This window comes from Vigna unguiculata, chromosome 6 (assembly GCF_004118075.2).
Source record: "Vigna unguiculata cultivar IT97K-499-35 chromosome 6, ASM411807v1, whole genome shotgun sequence".
Lineage (NCBI taxonomy): Eukaryota > Viridiplantae > Streptophyta > Magnoliopsida > Fabales > Fabaceae > Vigna > Vigna unguiculata.
The window spans coordinates 22651775-22675777 of record NC_040284.1 but is presented as its reverse complement, the minus strand read 5'-3'; the positions used below and the strand labels follow the sequence as shown (position 1 = coordinate 22675777).

The 24003-nt window shown below is 28.1% G+C and overlaps 4 protein-coding genes across 4 annotated transcripts; 3 read left to right on the top strand and 1 right to left on the bottom strand.

The window, feature by feature from the left end:
• Positions 1-6147: 6147 nt before the first annotated feature.
• Positions 6148-7464, bottom strand: LOC114187060. Its single transcript, XM_028075182.1, has 2 exons — positions 6914-7464; positions 6148-6780 (listed from the first exon to the last, which is right to left on the bottom strand). Exons 1-2 carry the CDS (start codon positions 7186-7188, stop codon positions 6444-6446), a joined length of 612 nt encoding a protein of 203 aa, XP_027930983.1. The 5' UTR covers positions 7189-7464; the 3' UTR covers positions 6148-6443.
• A 4544-nt stretch (positions 7465-12008) lies between these two features.
• LOC114187549 (CASP-like protein 2A2) lies at positions 12009-14386 on the top strand. Its single transcript, XM_028075821.1, has 3 exons — positions 12009-12315; positions 12951-13068; positions 13884-14386. The coding sequence occupies exons 1-3, from the start codon at positions 12101-12103 to the stop codon at positions 14157-14159; spliced, it is 609 nt and encodes a 202-aa protein (XP_027931622.1). The 5' UTR covers positions 12009-12100; the 3' UTR covers positions 14160-14386.
• Positions 14387-18610: 4224 nt separating this feature from the next.
• On the top strand, positions 18611-19663 carry LOC114187636. Its single transcript, XM_028075931.1, has 4 exons — positions 18611-18802; positions 18889-19114; positions 19188-19232; positions 19557-19663. The coding sequence occupies exons 1-4, from the start codon at positions 18611-18613 to the stop codon at positions 19661-19663; spliced, it is 570 nt and encodes a 189-aa protein (XP_027931732.1).
• A 2357-nt stretch (positions 19664-22020) lies between these two features.
• Positions 22021-23036, top strand: LOC114188536. The gene is made up of 2 exons (XM_028077109.1): positions 22021-22353; positions 22500-23036. Exons 1-2 carry the CDS (start codon positions 22021-22023, stop codon positions 23034-23036), a joined length of 870 nt encoding a protein of 289 aa, XP_027932910.1.
• The last annotated feature ends 967 nt before the right edge of the window (positions 23037-24003 follow it).

The window sequence follows — 24003 nt, the reverse complement described above, 5'->3', positions numbered from 1 at the left end:
TGAAATTTAAAAAAATTAAAAAAATAAAAAAAAAATTTAAAAAAAATTTAAAAAAAATTAAAAAAACCAGGAACTGACACGTGGCATGTACTGTTCAAAAACGTTAACTATTTAAACACCGTTAGTAAAAAGGACCAAATTGACCATAATTTGACGAAAATGAAGACCTAATTGAACATAAAACGAAAATAGGGACCAAATTGAATAAAATCAACAAAAATAGGGACCAAATGTATATTTAAGCCTTAATTTTTTATTTTTAATTTGAATTTTTTATTCATCTAGTTTTTATAAAATTAATTTTTTATAACATAATTGAATATCAATTATAAAAATTACTTTTATTTTTAATTATTTTCTAAATCCTTATATATAAAATTACTAGATCTTAGAAAAAATATCTCTATTGAATAAAATTAAATAAAAAGTTCATCAATTTATATTATTATATTATTTGTTAGCATATATAGAATTTGGACATGAACAAAAATATCTAAAAAAGTTAAACAAAAAATAAATAAACAGAAAAAATGTAATACATATAGAGGAATGAGAGTTGTTTCTTTTCTTTAAACAGACACAAATTATGACAATATCGATAGCAACCATAAAGATAACATTACAAGTTTAAGAACAATTAAGTTGTAAAAGGAAAGTAATTAAGTGATACTAAATGAAGACATAATTTTGGTGCAGATTAGGGTTTTGTTGTGACATGTAGAAGTTGTGTATTCCACCCTGGACATGGTTGTGGTCCACCCAAATAATGGTGTGCCAACCCTACCACCTCCTCAATTTTGCTTTCTCTTCCCTGCAACTTGCTTTATTTATTCATTTATTCAATCATACATCAATCTTTTTTCATCATTTTATGTGCTATTCTCTGCTAAGTGGATGCATGCATCCATCATCCTTGCAAATGTAATAATTGTATTACATGTGAAATAGATCCAATCATTCTTTTTTATCCCTTTCCTTCTCATATTATAAACTTTGACCTTTCAGATCGGTTTTATTTTGGTATACCACAGCGGTTTAATGACAAGATTTATTAGTGATTTAGTTATTTAATTTGTTAATTTGGTTTATTTTGTCTCTTTTATTAATTTTAGGTTCAATTTATTTATTTAATTTTATAAGAAGGTTCAATTTGGTTATTTTATTATTTTTTTATTCAATTTAATCTTTTTTTTAAATGATTTAATGTTGTCATTTTTGATTTAAGACTAAATTAGTAATTAAACTTAATTATAATTTATATATACATGTTCAAATATTTTTTATAATTTATGTATGAATCTCTCCGCCTAAATGTAAAATATTTGAATATTTAGGTGGGGTATAAAAAAAATGATATACTATCTTTTCAAAATGTATGTTATCCTTTTGTGCTATCACATTCATTTGAACTCAAGTTTTTATTGCATTGGGTTAAATATGTTTTTGGTCTCTTAACTTTAAGTGAAATTTAGAATTAGTCTCGAAACTTAGACCCAATCTAGTCCCTCAACTTAAAAAATGTGTAGATTTAGTCCTTTTAATCAAATTTTGTTAAGTTTATTTGATATTTCAAACACATTTCTTAGCTAACATTCGGTTAACATTGAAGGAAAATTGTGTCAAATTGTATAAACAACTCTAATGCTATCATGCAACGCGTTCGAAGTGTTATATAAACCAAATAAACTTAATAAAGTTGGATTAAAAAGACTAAATTCACACACATTTCTAAAATTGAATGATTAAATTGGGTTAAAATTTTGAAGATGGACTTATTTCAATTTTCAGTCAAAGTTAAAAGACCGAAAACATATTTAATCTTGTTGCATTTTATTTTTTGCGGTATCATTCTCAAAGTCTAATCTTATCTAGAGAAAGCATCATATATGAGTTCACATTACTTAAAAAAATGTTCTTTTGATACAAATTGTTTTAAAAAAAAAGATAATTACATGTAACTGAAAATAGTTATTTTGTTATAATAGTTTTATTGGAAATGTTTGTGCTGTCTAACGTTAATGTTCAATAATTTTGTCATTTTTCTTTCTTTTCTAATAAGTTCCTACTTTACAACTTCTTCAATATCTATATTAAACAATTTTCTTCTATTTTTTTCCTTTCTATTTTCTCAAACCCCACTGAAAAAGGTAAGTATTTTAACCACAAAGTCAATCTACCAACAAACATAGGGTTCTTTAATGATTTAGATGGAGAAACAACAAAGAGAGAAATGATGGAACAACATAAAATAGAACAATTAAAAACTGAACAACAAAAAGACAGAAGGAGATGAGGGAGAAAATGGGGGGAAAGAAAGAAAATTATTATGTTCTCAGAAAAAGGCAAGAACACATACAGAAAAGTTGGCATGCAAACATAATTTGTTGCTCTGCATGTGCATAACAGATTATGTGAATTTGTTTCTTCTCCGGCACAATTAATTGACTAATAATAATGATTAAAACAAAAATAATAAGAAGAAATGTTTCAAATAAACTTATCAATAATACTTCTTCCTCTAGACTCAATAATCTCATGTAGTGAGAGTTGAAGTTAAATATATTTTGCTTTGTTACAAGAAAATTATTAAAATAACAATTAACTTAACAAAAAATAATTAATCATTGACTATTTTATAACCTTATTGATATAAAAGATATTTTTTATTATTAGTAAAAATAAATAAATCACAATCTAAATTATTCTCTAACATTAATAATAGTAAGTAGCTTACTAGCTTTATTCACAGAATAATTAATTTTTTTTATTAATAATAAAAATCATTTTAGATGTCAATAACTTTTATTTACAAAATAGTATTTATGCAATTATTGTCTATATATAAATTAGTATAGTTATTTAATGTTTTTTTTTTTGTAATATTTTTTTAATCATAAAACCATGATGAAAGTCTGAATTCTAAAAAGATAATATAACAAATGTTGTCTTAAAGTTGAAACATTTTGTTCCTCTCAAACGTTGGCTAAAACAGAGTTTCAAACTTCAAATCAGATAATCCTTATTTATTTAGTTAAATTAGTAATAAAATTATTTATTTAGTTTTATGTTAAATAGTCTTTAAAAAAATTCGTTTTATTTTTTAAACCAGGCTATCTCTTTTTTTTTGGTTTTTTCATCTCTTTCCTTTTTATAATAATAATAAATATTTTTCTACTTTTCTTTAATACACCGCTTAAGCTTAGTCTTTCATTTGTCACCTGTGAAGGGATAGATTTAAAAACTATTTTTTTTAACAATATAAGAAAATCAATATCCTTATCGCGAACCAGAGAATTATTTATTTGAGATACAAATTAAAAACTAAAAATTTAAAATATTCACTACAAAAATAAGAAACTATGAATTATACAACAAGCCATTGACATTTCTAAATTGAAACAAAATCAAATAATGTATATTTATTTTCTACCAAATAAAATAAATTTAAGTGGTTATAAGATAACATATACGTTTCATGGATAAAATTCTGTTATTTTATAATACTTTTGATGTTCTTTTTGATTCTTTTAATTTCAGTGATACTTAAAAATTACCCTTAATAATAATGTCTTCGTTTAGTTGTTGTGGTGGATCCAAATGTATTATAGTGATTGAAAAGATATTTAAATCTGAATAAATTGTACTGGCATAGAAGATTCAAAATACTCAATAGCATTATTCTATATTATCTTTCAAAATGAGTTATTTAAGATCACTGAGCTGGTTCTGATTCAATAAGATTAACTCTAATTAAAGACATAACCTAACTATATCTAACCTAATTAGTTTTTATAATTAATCGTGGTTCAACCATTATTGTCTCTGCAACCTATAGGGCTAAGGACTAAACATGATAACTGGTGCACAAATTGATATAATTTGAACTTATTATGTTAATTATACTATTAAATTGGGTTTATAATGCAAGAATTAGGTTACCAGACCAAACTTTTCCCTTTCTTTTTTTTCTAGTTGGATCACATTCAGTATCCACCACAACAACTAAAACAAATAAATAAAAGTAAAAACTAAAATTGCATCATGCTTACTAATTGAACCGTGATTACTAAAACTAAAGTAATGTGAATGAACAATATAAAACAAATAAGCGAATATGCAATAATATTTTTATGTAAATGAAACTGAATTTAGATCTTTCAAATAAGCTCCTAAATTCAAATTTAATAAAATTATACCATGAAAAAGATAGATTTTATTAAAAGTGACAAACCAATAAATACTCAATAGTAATTAATATATCATCTGCGCAAAGCTCTACGTATTTCTTTCTTATGTACACTTTAAATACTCCAAATAATAATAATAAAATTATTATTATTATTATTATGATAAAGTAAAATTAAATAATTTTATAATTAAATTTTTTGTATTTACTTTCGGTGGCAGAACTGTGAGTTATATGTTTCGAAAAACTAAAATAATATATTCAAAATTTATATATATATCCTAAAACAACTCATTTACACATAATTTTTTATACAATAAATATTAAAAGAAAAATATATGATAATCATGATTAAAAAATAAATATATATATATATATATATATAAATAAATTAAACTATTATTATTTTTCTTGAGCAACAAAAGATAACAGATGAGAGCAAAGATTTATGAGAAATTCAAAAAATAAAGAAAGAACATAAAAACTATTTCAATAATTTTATTTATTTTATTATATTTAATTTTATATTTTATTATTTATTAACATTAAATATTATATTTTATAAGTTATCGAGGAAAAATTTACTTAACTTAATTTTTACTAATATAATATATACTACATGTAATTTTAAATTTTTTCAAACATTTAGGAGTTATGGTTCCCTGTGTGGAATCTAAGATCCGTCTTTCTACTTTGTAGGTTGACTTATAATTATAAAAGAAAAAACGATCAAATAAAAAAAAAAGCAGTTAAAGTTAAAAATGTGGTCACTTATGGTAAAATTAATAAAATAATTATTTTAATTTTAAAAAAACTTTAATTTAAGATATTTATATATATGGATAAAAAATTATTATTTATTATATTAAACACATTAAATAATCATAGTTATAAACTAGTTTATAAAAGTGACGAGTAAACTTTACAAACTTTACCCATTTAGATAAAATCAACTAAGGATTGCATCATTAAGTTGAAAAATACACACAAAAAAATCGACACAAAACGGTGTAACATTGATGAAATGATATTATTCCATTTCGTTGCTAAATTTCTTGGGTTGAATCTACGTAAAGATGGGTTCAACGATTCATTTGTTTTGAACTTCGAAAGAAGTTACTTTTTCTCTATTTTGGAATGATTTTTATATAATTTTGGTATTCTTTGAAAAATAATTCCCAAAGGAATGGAGTGGCTCAATATATCTTTTGGACACTTCTTCATGCACCTCCATATTTTCAAACCTCAATTGTGAAATATCAAGTATACCCTTATTTAAAAATTAAATAAATTTATTAAATTTATTCTTTTCTATTCTTTCGGTTCATCTCTTTCTATTTCTGTAGCAGCGCCCGTATTCTGCTCCTGTCCCGCTCTTCCTTGCGTTTTATTTTATGGAGGTGCAGGAAGAAAATTTGAGGTTAAGGCAGTAGCATCCTAACTATCAATGTCTAAATTTATTTTCATAAGGGTAAAACTGATATTTTCAAAATTATGGGAGTGCATATTGAAAACTTGAGGTGCAGGAAGGAGATATTTTTTTTACGAAGTAAGCTGAGCTCTAAAGTCCATTATACGGCCCAGTTGGATTTCTATGTCCATTTTGGACTAATAATGTGGGCTTCTCGATACAGCAAGCAGATTATTATATTTTCAACACATCAAGACAATATTTTAGAATGAAAAGCATTACATTTTTTTAGAAAAGGACTGCGGGTTGATATTTTGAGATACAAAATGAAAAGTATTCTTGATTTAAATTTTAAAATATAAGTCTGAAAATATCTCAAGTGATGCTTTTATAACATATATTTTAATATTAATATTTTATTTTTGTAGCATCTTTAGCCGATAAAAATCACAAGATTTATTTTTTTTAAAAATAGAAGTTAAGTCAGTATGAGCTCGATTTAGACAGAAAATAGTAAAATAAGTCACACAAAGTTTATGCAAGACATGGCTTGAATTAGTATATTTGAGGTTATTTATAATTTTTGTGTAGCTCTGCAATCTGTGATAACATTCTGGGAGTAGTTATCAGAAGGAAAAAAAAAAAAATCATCTGCACAAAAATTATAAACCAAAATTGAACAGGTGAACAAATAAAATAAAATCTAGATTAATTGTTGCTCTCTTTTCCCCTCTCCAACAGTGCTTGGTCCTCAAAAGAAACTACTGAATCTACCTCACATGGTGTCCTCAAAAGTCAAAACAAAACCTAATTCAACAGCAGCAAAAGCTTCCATTCAAATCCCTTTCATGCAAACAACACAGTTTGATTAGGAATGGTGTTGGCGGTGGTAGATCTATGAGGAGGAATCGGTGGCCTACTACCTATGAAATTAGTGACACTTCCTTTTCTTGCATTCAAAGAAGAACACGAAGCCCTTGAACCTGCAGAATGCATCATTCCCCTCTTGGAAACCGCCATTGAAACCCCTTCCTTCTCAGCCAACCCTCCTCCATAGCTCTTGCAGGACTTCAACCTCTTGTTGTAAGGGTTCTCTGCCTTTGCAAGATCCTCCAAGCTCCTCACATTTGTTAGTGAAGTGAAAGACTGTGACTTCCCCTCGTAGAATTTTGATAATCCCCTCCTGCAACACCGCCATCACAACACAACAAAGCTTCAGCAAATTCAAGATCGTTCTTTGAAACCAAGTTTAAGGTTTTTCTTTTTTTTTTTGTTCTATACACTGACCCATTTGTCTGAAAAATCAAGAAACTTACTTGATGGGGAGTTGTTGAAAGAGAGAAGACATGTCACTGAATGGATCAGGCACAACTACAAGTTGTTGTTGATGATGATGATCAGCTGAGGATGATGATGGAGAAGATGTCACCTCTTCAAAAGAGTCACATTCCAATGAGGATAACCCACTTGAAATTTCAGAAACAGAGGATGATGTTGAAGAGTCAGAAGAAGAAGAAGAGAAAGACCCAACAACATCAAGAACATCATCATGGTACACATGAACTGGTTCTTTCTTCTGGGCTTGCTCCATTTTGATCACAAACAAAATTTGACTAGGTAGCACTTTATGACTTCAATCACACACAAAGAAACAGATAAAAAAAAATATATAGCATACCCTTTTTTTTTTCCTGTGTGAGAACTATAAATGGAATGGAAGGTTTGAAAAATGTTGGGATGATTTATAAAGAATGTGGTAAGGTGGCGGATAAGATTAAAGGATCTTTTCCACTTTTGTTGTTAATATTCTTCTTTGGAAAGAAACAGTAAGATTCGGCTTTATCCGAATATGATTTCTCATTTTCTCTTGTCCCCCCTACCCTATCATCATGTATCACTCTACTTTCTCTACCTTACCTAAAAATGTATCATTTTCTTTATCTCTATTCTCCGTTCTCAGTTCAACACCTATCTCTAGCGCGTGATTTTCCCACGTTTCAATGCAACCTTGTCTTCAACTTATTATATTTAATTCATCACATGGTCTTCATTATTTATCTCAAAATTCAAATGGGTCAAAGTATTATAAATATTTATAATTTTTAAAATTGTTTAACTAATTATTAAATATTAATTTGCAGTTAATTGTAGAAAGTTATAGAATAAAAATATGTTGAAAATCTGCATTTATAATCGTTTTCCACAGAAGGAATTGAAATACTACTAATAATCTCTAACTGTCTTTAAAGACAAGGAGTGAAAGCAACGTGTGAAAGAGAGCGCGTGCGTGGAGAGTGAGGTTTGAGAAGGGTTATGGATAAGGTCGAAGTGGTGACATGGCAACGGGCACGAGTTGAATTGTTAATAAACGGAACGGAATGCGCGGCGCCCACTGAGTTGAAGAAATGTGAAATTAGAAATATTTTGAAGGGATTGTTTGTTTGGTTGGGTTGTTTTAAGGGCATGATGGCCCCAACTTCATCCTTTTCTGTCTGCCTTTCTCTTCACCCAAACAGACACTAGTTCCTCTTTTTGGGTAAAACCTTCTCCACTACTAAATAAATTTATATTCCTTTCATATTTCTTTTTCATCACATTCTTATCACCATTCTCAATCAAATCTTAATTATCATCATCACTTCTCATACAATAAATAACTAAACTATTCATTTATTAGCTATTGGCTTTTCCCTAAAACAAGTTATTACCACTTTAAAAATACTTGTTTTTTCTTCTTATAACCCTTATTATATTATTGCTTTAAATTATTATCCATAGGAAAATATATTTTTATATATATGATAGATTCAAAATTAAAAGCTATCTTAAACTTTAATTATTAATTAATAATTATTATTTATTGTTGTAAAGAACAATTTACTATTATCACCTGTACCAACACATTATATTTATTTTTAGTGATATATTACTTGATAAGATCATATTAAATGACTTCCAGAGGATGATATCTTACAAGTTTTTTAGAAGTAATTGACGAGATGATATTACATTTATTTTTTCATAATATAATTTTAATATTTAAAATCATTTAACTGAAAAATATAATAAAGTTACTTAAAAATGTACTCTCACTATATTTATACATAAATGATTTTTTCTTGTAGGCAGATTTTAATAATATATATGAGCAGTACAAGAGGTTACATTACATTATATAAATCATACAAGAGGTTACATTACATTTAGAAATAAGAAAACAACATTTTACATTATATTAAAGTTAAAAATTAACTAGACATTGTTAGCTTTTAACATTAAACAAACTCTATTAACATTAACTCAATTGATTTTATTAACATCTGATATACAAGAAAAATACTTCGTTAACAACTAATTTTAGTGACTAAAATTAGTCACTGTAACGATTAATTTAAATATTAATTTATAAAATAAAAAATTATTAATAACTAAAATAGTCATTATTAAAAATAAAAATATATAATTGGTTTCTAAAATTTAACTAATGAAATTTTAGTTACCGAATGAAATAGACCACTAAACATTAGCTATCAAGTTTTTATTACCAAGAGTTTGTTTCTAAATTAGTGACTAATTATAATTTTTTATTCATAATAGTGATTATGTTAGTAATCAATATATATTTTTATTTTGTAAATTGGTGTTTAAATTGATCATTAACAACTTTTAATCATTAAAATTAATTATTAATAAAATATTTTTTTGTAATAATGATAAATGGTATTAATATCCTGACATTAAGTGAATTATGTCAATATAATACAATAAATATTCTAAAATATAAGGTGAGAGTTAAAATAAGTAGAGCTATGAAAATTATCTTATACGCATCTAGATTATTGAAACCACAATTGAAGAAATGTATCTTTGTATTCTTCCGAAAGAGAATTGTAAATTCTTCTGAAGAGCGACACCACTTAGAACTCCGTACCTAATTAACTATTTCAAAATAGATACATGTCTAAATCGTGGAAGAACATTCATATATATATTTTTTAAGTTTCCTCTTTAAGAAGTAATAAATAGTTGAAAGGTTGCTTTGGCTACGTGGTCATAAATTAAATTTGATTGACTTATATTGCAATTTTTTTAAATCAGCAAACAAATAAATATATGTATAAATAACATGTACAAGAGTTACCAATAATATTATTACATGAATTTTGGAATATATGGTAAGGTACTTTACATTTAACTTATATATTGCATATTGAAAGATTAAATATTGGTGGAATAAAATTTTGATAGGTGATGGTCAAAGAATGGTGAGTTGCTTTTAATTTTGTATTAAGTAAAGTTGGACTAATATCAAGAAAGAAAATATAGAAAATGTCATAAAATTGAGGAGTTGTTTTAATTGCTTTATTAAAATATAATAATTTTGTGGTTGTATACGAGACATGGGTAATTGTGTTTATGAGAAGATTAATATTTTATTTTTTTAGATTGATATTTTTATTTGTAAAAATTGTATGTTAAATAATAAATATTTGTTTGAATATTTAAATATCAAAGTGAGAAAACCTGGTTCCCACTACTTAACTTATTACAAATTAAGTTAAAAATTAATCAATTTAACCTGACTTATTTTTTTACAAGTTAAAATTTTTGTAACATGTTCGACCCATCATAAGTTGGTGGATTGATTCACTTAAAAATGTTGTGTTCATCTGATTTATTTTATATACCTATTGCAATACAATCAAAGTGGATTGACTTGACTCATATGATTATAGTAGTACAATGTTTATCTATTTAAAGAAAAAAATATTATAAGAAAGCTAGTAGTCTCTATTACATATTGCATATCAACAATGGTTATTGTCATTAAAAGTTCAAATAAAAGCCGATAATTATTTAGATTAAATTTTTTGGTAACCAAAACCTAGGTAGCTAATGTTAATGACTAATTTAGAGACCAATTCATAATAGAAACTATTTTAATTATCAATTTAGAGATCAATTATAATTTTTTGAAACAATTTTAGTTACTAATAATTTTTAGTTTATAAATTAGTATATAAACTTGTCACTATAGTGATTAATTACTTTTGATCACTAAATTTAATCATTATTTAAGGTTAATTTATAAATTAGTATTTAAATTGGTTATTTTAGTGATTAATTACTTTTAATCACTAAATTTCATCATTATTTAAGTTTTTTCTTAGAGTGTTTATTTAATTATTATACAGATATATTTTTGCTAGAAAAAGTATTTCTTAATGGTCGATTATGTGTGTATAAGATCAATTAATATTATTTTGTAAGACCAAGTTTTCTAGATTTATTTTATTGAGACGAAACTAATTGTGTTTTTAAAATTGTTTATATATATATATATATATATATATTAATAAAAAATATGAAAAACATTATTTTCATTCAATTAACCTATTAAAAAAACATTTAAATTTAATAAAAATTACATCCAACATTAAATATAGATATCTCTTTCAACAATATATTAATTTACTATGTTATACAAATCTTTTTCTACTAGTTTGACTTCATTCCAAATAATAATTAACTAATATAAAAATAAATTATGAATTTAGTCTTTAAAATTGTATTTTGTCATGACTTAAAAAACAATCAAATAAATTCATGCATTTTTGTGTCTCTAAAATCAACTAGAAATTCAAATGGTGATAATATTGGTATTAAAAGAAAAACAATAATTTGAAATATTTAAATAAAATCTTATATATGAGTTGAAAGAATTCATACTATATTAGAATTAAATATATTTTTGATCATATATATTCTTAATTTCTTAGTTGAACATCTCGTGTGATCCTAGGCATGATGGACCATTCCATTCCCCATGTATAGAGATTGATTTTAAACCACATACATGTGAAATCCAGATGGTTCTTATCCACACAACACATATTCATAAAAGACTCTATATTAATTATGACAAGGAAGATACTGCTATCAAACGAAGACATTAATGTTTAAGGAATGGAATACATGGTGAAGGAGAGCCATAAAATGCATGCATGTGTTTTTTCTGTAGATCCATGGAAAGTTTGATTAGGTTTTTGGACACGATTCTATGAATTTCACTCATGTTTGACATATACATGGGTGTATGTTTTCCTCCTTCGTCTTCCACTTAGGATTTATCAATATATGTTTCAACTGGTTTCAAAAATGGCATCACGTGAAAAGTAAAGCAGAAGCACTGATACATTATTTACTCCATTTATTGTGCTCCGTTGTCTCAAACTTCACAAAAGAGATAATGAAAAAAAAAAACAAAGAAAAAGTGAGAAGAGAAGTGAAAATGAGATAGGTTTGGGAACATGTGGCCTTCATAATAAAGACAACATTGAATGCAGTTGCAGTTCCCATACCTGCCTCTCCACTCTTTCCTTTAATGCCCTACATGCCTACCCTAACACCTCTACCAACTAGTAACATACTCTTCAAAACCTACCCACACGCATAAAAAAAAACAAAAGCTTTTGTTCATAACAACATTAGTGTATACAAGGATGGAGAAAACAAGTGTTGTGGAAGGTTCAAGATCTCCCATGCAGATGAAGATGGGAGATGAATTGGAAGGCAACACCAACACCCTACGCACTGCCGAAACCTTCCTGCGCTTGCTTCCTGTTGGTCTCTGTGTTTCTGCACTTGTTCTCATGCTTAAGAACTCTCAGCAAAATCAATATGGCTCTGTTGATTACACTGACCTTGGTGCTTTCAAGTACGTATATGTTACCAAGTACAGGAATATTACATGTATCTTTTTTCCTCAACTTCTTAGAATGTTTTTTAACATATAAGATGATGAAATAAGGGTGTATATATATATATATATATATATATATATATATATATATATATATATATATATATATATATATATATATATATATATATACTTGCAGTGAAACAGTTTTCATCTCCTACCTCTGTCACTACTGTTGCATTGGTCATCAATTTTATTCTCAGAATTGCCAATTAATCAATCTGTTAAGGATTAAAAGTACGGATTAATTAATTCTTTGACCAGGGACTCCGTCAACTCTAACTTTGTTTAACCCTTAAAGGGTTAAATATTATGAATTATTTGATTTTTATCATAGTATTTGGATTTATACTTTGTTTTTGGTTGACATTTTCTAACAGTTAGAAGCACTCATGCTTGGATAATTGGGTTTTAAGCGGAGATTGTGTAAGATGAATCTAACTTAGTTTTGGTTGAACTTTAGGCTCAAATATTGAAACTGCTATAATGTTAACAGTACAAAATATTGTGAATTTTTTAGATCTGAATCAGAATATATAGGAAAAGGATGAGAAAGATTTATATTGGTTGATGGGTGTTTGATGTTGCAGGTATCTGGTGCATGCCAATGGCATTTGTGCAGGTTACTCTCTATTTTCAGCTGTTATTGCTGCTATGCCACGCCCTTCCACTATGCCTCGAGCTTGGACTTTCTTTTTGCTTGATCAGGTCATCACATCCCACTCATTCTTAATTTCTTCCTGCAATAAAGTGTTATATATAGCTACCTAATTAAAGAGATTATAAATGCTCCAAATAATGATATGGTTAATTCAAGTATGTGAATCTATTTGGACTAGAAAAGTACAGATAAGGATTAAATTTAAGCCTTCAAAATGAAGTTCAAACTTGTGAAAAAGCAATTTTTGTAGCCTAAACCAGAATCAAATTTTAGTTTTTAAAACTTAAGTCTCATATATAATCAGAACTAGCAAATGAGCAGTTAAACCAAACACCCACTTTATCTTCTGGCATGTTTTGGATAATTCCATTGACCTGTTTTGCCACTTTGTCAATATAGTCCACGGATTTGACCCTGATCCACGTTGCTGGGTCAAAAAAGTTCATAAAATAAAAAGTCTCGACTTTCAAACATGAAAAAAGTATTAATTTTTTTAGAATAATATTATTAGACCTTCATTTAAGTCTTGTTTATCTCGACTTTCAATTTGAATTGATCTGTCTCGATCTTCAGAAAATCGGATAGGGTTGATCTTGAATTGAATTGAATTATCCCTTCGGTTCAGGCCAATTCATCTTGAACTTAAGTCCAGTTCGGTCGAAATTCACCTTCAACTTTGATTTGGACTGGACCGATTAGTCTTAACCTTCAATTTGGACTAACCGTTTCGATCTTTGACTTGGACTGATCTGTGTCAATCAACGACTAGATTTGGCATGTCTTGACCTTCAGCTCAGCTAATGATGTTAATGTTAATGCTAATGATGCATAAACTGAAAACTTGTCAAATTTGCATTTTTAGGTGCTAACGTACATAGTTCTAGCTGCTGGAGCAGTGTCAACTGAGGTTTTGTACCTAGCAGAGAATGGAAACACTGCCACAACATGGAGCTCAGCCTGTGGATCATTTGGTCGATTCTGTAACAAGGTGACAGCATCAATTGTTATCACATTTGTGGCAGTGTTTTGCTATGTGTTGCTTTCTCTTATTTCCTCTTACAAGCTGTTCACCAAGTATGATGCACCAGCAGCATGCAGACCAACTGCACCCATTGAGGTTGCTGCTTTCCCTGGCTGACTCACCCTTTATGTATAACAATGTTTTCATGTATGTGTATGCTTAATTGCTTCCAATTAATAATGTAAGGACATGCTGTTGTGTTAATTAGGACCTTAACTGTGAGTTTAGTTATAGTTTTAAACCTCTGACCTTAACACTGCTGTTCATGCATCTGCCTTTGACTTGTTTTACTGGTGCTTGGTTTTACCTTAAGTACAAACTTTGCTTTCACCTTCTTTTTTAAAGTTGTGTTTGTGAAATTATAGTATTAAAAGGGATCAATTAATCTTTAGTTTAAGTATATTTTCTTTAAATATATTATTATTTTTTAAGTATAATGTAAATATGAAATGTAGTAAGCACTTTGTACTCTGAGAAAAATATATATTTAGGAATGTTTCTTCAATATGATATTGATGAATTGCTCGTATGGTAAAGAAATGTGTGATGACTTTATTTTATAGTCATGTTATGATAAAACGAGTTACACAATTAACAATGATAATAAAGATAAATCTTTAGTGAAAAATTAATAGGATATATTGAACTTCGTGTTCAGCTAAGTTGATAGATTTAAGTATAATCCAAAAAAAAAAAAAACTTCCTTAGAAAAAGTTAAATTCACTTCCTAATTAAAATAAGATAGTTTACGAATAGATTCATATTATTTTACCTATAGACGGTTTTAGTTTATATAAAATTCAAAAAAGTTAAACGTTAAATTAATGTACATATAATTAGTATTATTATCTTAGATTTATTTATTTATCTTTCTTGATCATTAATCATGCTGACATTTATATGTCAACTTTATAATATTGAGAGATAACTTTATACATTGTTTAACGGTCTTATTATCACAAAATAAATTTTCAAATAAGGAATTTATGCCATTTTTATTGCTGTAAAATGACTCAATTTGTTTTGAACACTAAAAATGATAAATGAGATAATATATATATATATATATATATATATATATATATATATAAATGTTTTAAAAATCTAAGCCCTCATGTATTATTTTACAACAAAGTGGTTTTAAAATTGATTATCTAACTTCCAAATTTGAATATCCTAAACAAATATAAAAGTTATATATTTTATTTAACAAAATTTTGATTACATATATAATGCTTAATAAAAATTGAAAAAATGATATATATGAACCAAAAATGGACTCAGATGCAATGAAGGGTTATTTTTGATGTTACACTATTGTTCATGAATTGCAGTATATTTCGATATAGTAAATAACGAATAAATATAGGCTACAGTTAAAAATTGTTGTCTATATTATGATAGGTTACAATTTCATTAAATAACTGTAACCTATAATTATTTTCAAAGAGAGGTACAATTCCATCATTTTTTTATTTTATTTTGACTCTCAATGAGCAAAGTCTTAACAAGAGTGGATGAATAATGGACCAAGGCGTGAATAATGAACTAAGACGTCAATAATGGAGTAAGGCACAACCTTAATGAACTTGCGATAAAGATCAAAATGCATCATTGTGTGTCTCTTTATTGTGAACAAATATTAAACAGACCAAAACAAATGCAAGAAAGACGAAAACAAACATCCAAGCAATAAGAGATGGCTTGTGACACTAATGATGAAAATGGAGAGATTATGAGAAAAAGATGCTTCTCAAAGAGAGGAGATGAGAATAAGATGTTCCGTGACAATCAACAATGGAAATGGAGAAGAGTTTCCCATGGAGAGGAGGCCAACAATGACTAATTCAACTGCAATGGAGAAGGGAGAGTGTGAGTTTTTGCAAGTGTAGAGAAGTTACAAAGATTCTACAACGATGCAATGTTGTGATAAAGAAGTAATTTTTCTAAAAATTTAATCCTATGTAGAAAGCTTATTCTATGATTGACTAAGAATAAATTTATAGTTCTTTATAGACTTGAAATCTATAATTGTACAAACATTTTAAAAATGTCATGTGTCATTATATACTTCAATTCTTTAAAGAACTAAAACTTATATAAATATTAGCTAATACTAAAAATTTATAGTTGTACAAATAATTTAAAAGATGTTACTGCATTTTTAAAGATTTATTTTTTTCTTGAAATTAAATCTATTATTAGACAAAGTTAAATAATCTTTTTGTACCAATAAAAAGATATTTAAAAAAAAAGGCTTGATTGGATAGATAACCGTAGTTTAAAAGCTTTAGCGGAAAAAAAAATATAGACTAAGATTTTGGGTAAAATCATAACTTGCAAACTTTAGAAAAGATAAATTAAAAAAAAAAGACCAAAATATAGGTTACAATTTTTGGTATAATCATAGTTATGGACTATGATTTTTGGCAAAACCGTATCTTATAGTTATTTATTTTTTTGTTTTGGTATTTTGAAAATTTGACATGAGCAATTTCTGCATATAATGGTCACAGAATAGACTAACTATTAAAATTATTGTCCATTTAAATTATATATTGTGCACAAATTTTCCTTGCATAAGCTAATGAATCTGATTCTTGAAATATTTAACAAAAAAAATAAATTTAATTAGTATATAAAAAATAAAATTAAAACACTTTAAATTAAATAAACTAACCCTATTCGAGATAAAGACTACAATTCTATGTAAAATTGTAACCTATACTCTTTACCAAATTATAAACTATAATTTGATATGATATGAAGCATAACTTTTACCTTAAGAGTGTGTTTGGATAGAGTAATTTAATGAGTCAATTCATTTTTTTAAAGAATTTAAATTACTTTGTGATAAAATGTGTTGTTTGGACAGAGAAATTAAAAGGTATTTAAAATGCATGTATTTTTTTTAAGGAATTTTAATTAACTAAAACAGTAGTAATTGAAATGCCCTCAAAATAGTTAGAATTTAAAATTCTTCATCTCACACTTTGGACTCTTTGCTCACACGAATATTCTGGTGCTCTCTCTGGTTCAGTGGTGCTCTCTCTGCTCCTCTCTCACAGTCCCGTCACTGTTCCTCTCTCACTAGCTTTGCTCACACGAATATTCTACTCCTCTGCAGGTACACAACATTCTTCCTCTTCCACCACATTTTTATTTCCTTCACACCATCACAACTTGTTCTTTCCCTTTTCTTCTCTACTTTTTGTTTTATTTTCATTGTTCTTCCTTATTTGGTTGTTGCATTTGGGATTTGGGTTTCAATGTTAGTTTAATATTTTGTGTTTATCATTTTTGTCCCATTTGCCTACTAAATATTCGATGAAATGTTCAAGTCACAATGTTAGTTTTCTAGTGTTAAACTTAAGCAAGCAATGTTAGTTTTCTGGTGGTGGCTTCTCATATGGAGGATGGAACAGTGGTGGAGGGAGAAATGGGGGGTTATATAATGGCGGTGGATTTTCAGTTGGTGGAGGTTCATAGATGGGTGGAGGTTCAGTTATGGGTGGTATCCCAATTGGGGGAGGCTCATAAATGGGTATGTTGAAATTGGCCACCGTTGGTGTAGTAACAAGTGCCACTCCAAGAAGGAACAACAAGAGTGAGTGTGAAGAAGTCATGGGAACAACTTGTGGTGGAAACTAATAACAACGAAATAGTATTTATAGGGAAATACCAGAAAATTTTCTGTCAATATCATCAACCTTTTGTTATTTTATGCAAAATAATATTTAAATCCGAATTAAAGTCAAAAGTGTGGCAGATATAATTTGTGATTTTGATATTCAGTACCCGGGAATGGATTTTTCACCCATTCAGGTTTAATGGAGTCTACTGGGAATTACATGTTCCCAGTTTTCAATGTACAAATTCAAGCAGTGACTGTGTAACTATAAATAATTTATTTGATATGAAAGTTGAATTTGCAACAGCACATAGATAAGAATCCTATAATTTGCACAAGTTGTCTTGCCATTAGTCTTAAATTTCCCGCGTATATATTTTTTTATTGATAACATGGATTTTGCATTGGAAAAGTAACATAGTTGAGTTTGGCAACATGCATATCTAGATAAGATCTTACAGCTTGAGTGTAGGTGTAGTTTCTCCTGCCAGTGAGTTGGTCACCAGTGTAGGTGTACTTTTAGATACTATATTCAATATGGATTTTGTTGTTTAACTAATTGTTGTTTCCTTTTACTCTTTCAGTGCCAACATATTGTTAAGAAATGGATACTAGTATAAATGATGGTGCAATTATTTCAAGGAAACGTAAAAGAGAGGAATTTAAGAAAATCATTATGATTGCTGCTGCTTATGTTGTTTATATGTTTATGAGTGTAGCAGTATGGTATCACAATAATTACTTAGATAAGGAACCTGCTCGTAATTGGGAATTGGAACAACGTAATTTCCTTAATCGTCTTTATAGAGGGACAGAGAAAGATTGTATTGAACAACTAAGAGTTAGTAAAAGTGCGTTTCTCAAACTTTGTAAAATTTTACAAGAGAGAGGTGGATTGGTAAGAACGAAAAATATTCTAATAACTGAGGCAGTGGCGATGTTTTTACATATCCTGGCTCACAATCTTAAGTACAGGGTGATACAATTTAGTTACTATAGATCAAAAGAAACAATAAGTAGACAATTCAATAATGTCTTAAGAGCGATAATGAAAGTGAGCAAGGATTATTTGAAGTTTCATACTTATAACCTGGAAGGTCTTGATGCAAGTAGATGGAGATGGTTTGAGGTATGTTTATTGATAATTATACTAGATTAATTAACTTTACACATTTGTATAGACATTACATATTAATAAATGTATGTTGCTTGTAGAAATGTGTTGGAGCACTTGATGGAACTCATATTCCGATAACAGTTTCTCCAGAAGATAGGCCTAAATATCGTAATAGAAAGGGTGATGTCTCTACAAATGTGTTGGCAGTTTGTGGTCCAGATTTAAGGTTTATTTATGTGTTACCTGGGTGGGAAGGTTCTGCAGGAGATTCTCGAGTATTACGAGATGCTTTACATCGTCAAAATAAACTTAAAATCCCAACTGGTAATATCTTTTAAAAATAATATTTAATTTAATTTTAATTGAAGCCTATGATTTTTACTTTAAACTGTTGTAGGTAAGTACTTTCTTGTGGATGCGGGATATACTAATGGTCCTGGATTTTTAGCACCATATCGTGGGACTAGATATCATCTCAATGAGTGGATTGGGAACACCCCTCAAACTTACAAGGAGTTGTTTAATCTTCGTCATGCAAGTGCACGAAATGCAATAGAAAGGTCATTTGGGATATTGAAAAAACGATGGAGCATATTAAGAACTCCTTCATTTTTTGATATAAAGACACAAATAAGGATTATCAATGCTTGTTTTGTGTTACACAACTTCATCAGAAATGAGGGACTAACTGATAAAGTTTTAGAAGTTCAAGACCTAGAGCTTTTAGCTAATGTAGATGAAGAGTTAACCCTATCAAGGGAAATAATTCAAAACAATATCACAGATGAAGTTGCAACTATTCAAGTCACCGAAGAATGGACAAGATTTCGAGACACATTAGCAATGAATATGTTTGCTAGTTATCAAAGATGAAGTCACCTTTTATGTCATTAGTTGGCTTATTTCATTATGTGATTATTTCTTTATCTGAGATTGAGACTGGAGTTTTTGACAAGAATTTGTTAATTTCAGGATATGATTCTTGCTTTGAGTTCAGGATATGATTCTTGCTTTGAGTTACATAGATGTTATGCTAATATGATCTTTTGATTATAACAATTGTTGTGGTTTATGTTGTGTGCTCAACATATCTATTTTCATTTATGTCTGACTTCTTTTTCACACACTCGACACCCTCAATAATTTCAGGTTTTGAATCATATACAATGTGCATTTGAAATACTAAGATATTCTTTTTATCAGTATTAAAATAGCAGATACTGTATGCCTATGTTATTATATTTGATTCAGAAATGGCATGTACAATCTCTACTGTGTTTGAAGGAATTGCCCTAGTTCTAGAATGGGGGTTTTTGGGTCTGGTGTGGTGGGTTGTATTAGATACTCATGTTGTTGTGCCAAGATGATATTTCTTTTAGGATTCGTGACCGATGGTTTCTTGAATTTTTCTTTGAATCTGGCTAGTTTGCTTAAGTGGGATGGCTGTTGTTTTTCTCGGAGCTGTGTTTTGTCATGTACTTGTTGCTGAAATGTGTTCACTTATAGTAGCATCTTACAGTTATATTACTATTATTTGCCTTCCAGAAAAACGTTTTTTTTTTCACACTTTCACTCAATCAGAAATCGTAACATGCTAGATATCACTTTTAAGATAACTATTGTGAAACTCAATAAAGTAATCTATATCTGATTTGATGATGTTTTTGGGTCTGGTGTGGTGGGTTGTATTAGATACTCATGTTGCTGTGCCAAGATGATATTTCTTTTAGGATTCGTGACCGATGGTTTCTTGAATTTTTCTTTGAATCTGGCTAGTTTGCTTAAGTGGGATGGCTGTTGTTTTTCTCGGAGTTGTGTTTTGTCATGTACTTGTTGCTGAAATGTGTTCACTTATAGTAGCATCTTACAGTTATATTACTATTATTTGCCTTCCAGAAAAACGTTTTTTTTTTTCACACTTTCACTCAATCAGAAATCGTAACATGCTAGATATCACTTTTAAGATAACTATTGTGAAACTCAATAAAGTAATCTATATCTGATTTGATGATGTTTTATAATTATTGTAAAGTTAAAAGAAAGATAAAGTATATATGTCTTGCCATTGTGAAACTCAATAAAGTAATATATATCTGATAGATTAATACTTTTCTATTTCACTGCAAAAATGGTCTCTAAGAAAACTATAAAAATAGGATTTGGCTTTTTACAAGTTTATATATAAAATTTGATTGAAAAATCAAGGGAATCATTGTTTAAATTAAGTAATTGCTTTGAAAAATGCTCTATAAAATGAATGTGAAAATATACTAGCCTCAAAAGTCGCAGTAACTATGATTCCCGTAATTTAGTTAATAAATGAAAACCTAGGAACTTAGGATTACAGCATAATATGGGTGCATTTAGTTCTGACTGTTTGTAGTTCTGATATTTGAGATCAATATTAAAGTTAATCTATTTTTATTAGTGTCATTATTAAACACTACATTCTATTCTCTGTAGTGTATTAGTGTCTTTCTTTTGCTATTTCTTTTGTTATTAAACCTTATCAAATATAATTACCACAACTTTTAAAAATAATTATACACACATCTTGAGAATTTATGTATTGATTTGAATATTTTTTTCCACTCTAGTCCATAAGTAGTTCTCTTATAATTTCTTGATTATTGTAATTTTTCCTTGATTAATCACTCTACACCCATTTCACACCAATGTTATTGCCTATTAAAAACTCAATTATTATATAAGCAACAAAATTGGTATACAGATGGTACCCTGGCACTAAAAAGGAAAGAGTTTTCTAACAGTTATGATAAACTCTAGCAGATTGTGGGATCGATTAAAGTGAAATGTTCTTTTGCTTTTGCTTATGATAATAATATATGAAAGTTCTCAGGTATGCATGTGCTATTAAAGTGAAATGTCTAGCAATTTCCTTTTGATTTCTTTATGTCTTTTTGTTTTCTAAGTATTGTTCAAAATCTTGTACTTGTTTTCAACCATATTATATAGTGCGAATATCTTCTGAATCTACTGTTGCCACTGCTCCAATTAATGGGTTTTCTCAGCATTCTTGGTGTACGTTTGAAGCCACTGCTCTAGCCCAAAACTTGATCTGCTATTTCATGATCTTTATGATCATCACAGTAAATTAAGAATTCTGCTTGAATTGATAAGTTTTGTAAATTTCTTGTTTATCTTTTAGAATCACTTCTGCAAGTTATTTGTTATGTGTAGGTTAAGAAAATATGAAGGGTAAAAAAAACATGACAGAAAGAAGCAATGATGAAACAAGAAGTTATTTTTCATGGAATTTGGAGATGGAACGTGTGTTAGCTGAAGTATTAAGAGATCAAAGAAACATGGGCAATAAGAGTGACGGAGCTTGGAAAAGAGTTGCATATAATGCTGCAGCTGTAGTGTTATCCAACAACTTCAAAGTCCAAGTCACTTGGGAGAATGTTAAAAATCGAATCAAACTTTGGAGATCATGGTATGGAGTTGTAAGTGACATCCTTGGTCAGAGTGGATTTGATTGGGATGGAACCAAACACATGATTACAGTTGGTGATGAAAATGTATGGAATGAATATGTCATTGTAAGTACTCTTTTACATGCAATCCTGTAGCAATTGTTTTTTTTATATGCCATTATATCTTTGAGTAAACAGTGATTGTATGGTCTAATTCCTTTGTATGGAATTGTAGTTGTGTTATTATTGACTTCTTCCTTTTCATTTTCAAGTCGCATAAGGAGGCTAGACATTTTCGATTCAAAGCAATTCCAAATTGGGATGATATAGTGGATTTATGTGCTAAAGATAGAGCTACTGGTCATGGAGCTGAAACTGCTATGGATGCTGATGAAGTCATGAGTAAAGAGGTAACTGAAGTAAATTTTGTGGGTTTGGAGGACTTGAATGCTACTATAGATTTGGAGGAACCAAACTCTAACTTAAAAAGAAAAGCACAATCTACTTCAAGTTCTACTAGTACACAATCTCAAAGGAGAAAGATTAGTGAAAAAGAGCTAATGACTGCTTCAATGAAAGATGTGGCTGAGTCTTTTAGGCGATTGACACATGTATATGGTGAAAAGGTTGATGAAAATGAAATCAAAGAAGTGCTAGATGAGGTGCGTTTAATGCCAAATCTTACTAAGGAACAATGGACTAAAGTTGTTAAATGGTTAGCTGACATGCCAAAACAATTAGCTATTGTGAGAGCCCTTCCAATTGAGCAGAAGGAAGATTATGTTTTAATACATATTTCTACAACTTAAATCATGGTATGTAATATATATTTTCTTGTGATTGATTAATTTCATGGTATTTGGTTAAGTATGCTGCATATTCGTATTAATTGTACAATACTATGATTGATAAATTTTGTTGCACTTTTGTAGATCTAGCAGATGTTGAAGAGGACTGAAACAGGATGTTAAAGAGAACTAAAGAGGGTGTTGAAAGACTTACTAGTTGGATGTGGAAAAATTATAAAACAAACATATTAAATAAGAAAACACTTGTTTTAACATGTTATTTAGCTTGACATCATAACTTTGGATAATGAGTTTGGTTAATTGTGATATCAATTTATGGATTTATGTTATATTTGTGGGTTAATTATATCACATTGATGATATTGTGTTTTTACGTTATATATTAAGCTTGTGATTTTTATACTTAATTGTTTTATTGTTTATAAATGAAGTAATTAGTAATTAATAATATATTTCTTTGATAGAGTGAATCGATATTGATATAAATTATATTATTGTTGATCCAGAATTTTTAATATTAATTAATTTTAAAAAGTTGGCTAATATTTTTAAATTGAACTATTAAATATTATTTAAATATTTTAAGTTCATTACTATTTTTTAAATTTAATTTAAAAATTTTATACATTGAAATAAATATTATTAAAATAAAATTTTATTTTATAAGAAATTCAATTGTCTTATCCAAACAAGAAATTCAAATGTATGGTATTCTAATTATCCTATCCAAACAAGTTATTTAGAAAATGATGAAAATTCAATTACAAGAATTTTAAATACTATACATTTCAATTTCTTAGAATTGTTAAATTACCTCGTCCAAACACAAGGTAACTGTATTATGCATAATTAAATGTAGTTTTTCATTTTAAGATTTCCTTACTGTTAAATTTTCTTCATAGTCATGTGACATTATTAAGAATCTTCATTAATTACTTGTTGAATTTTTGTGGTGGATCATTATTTT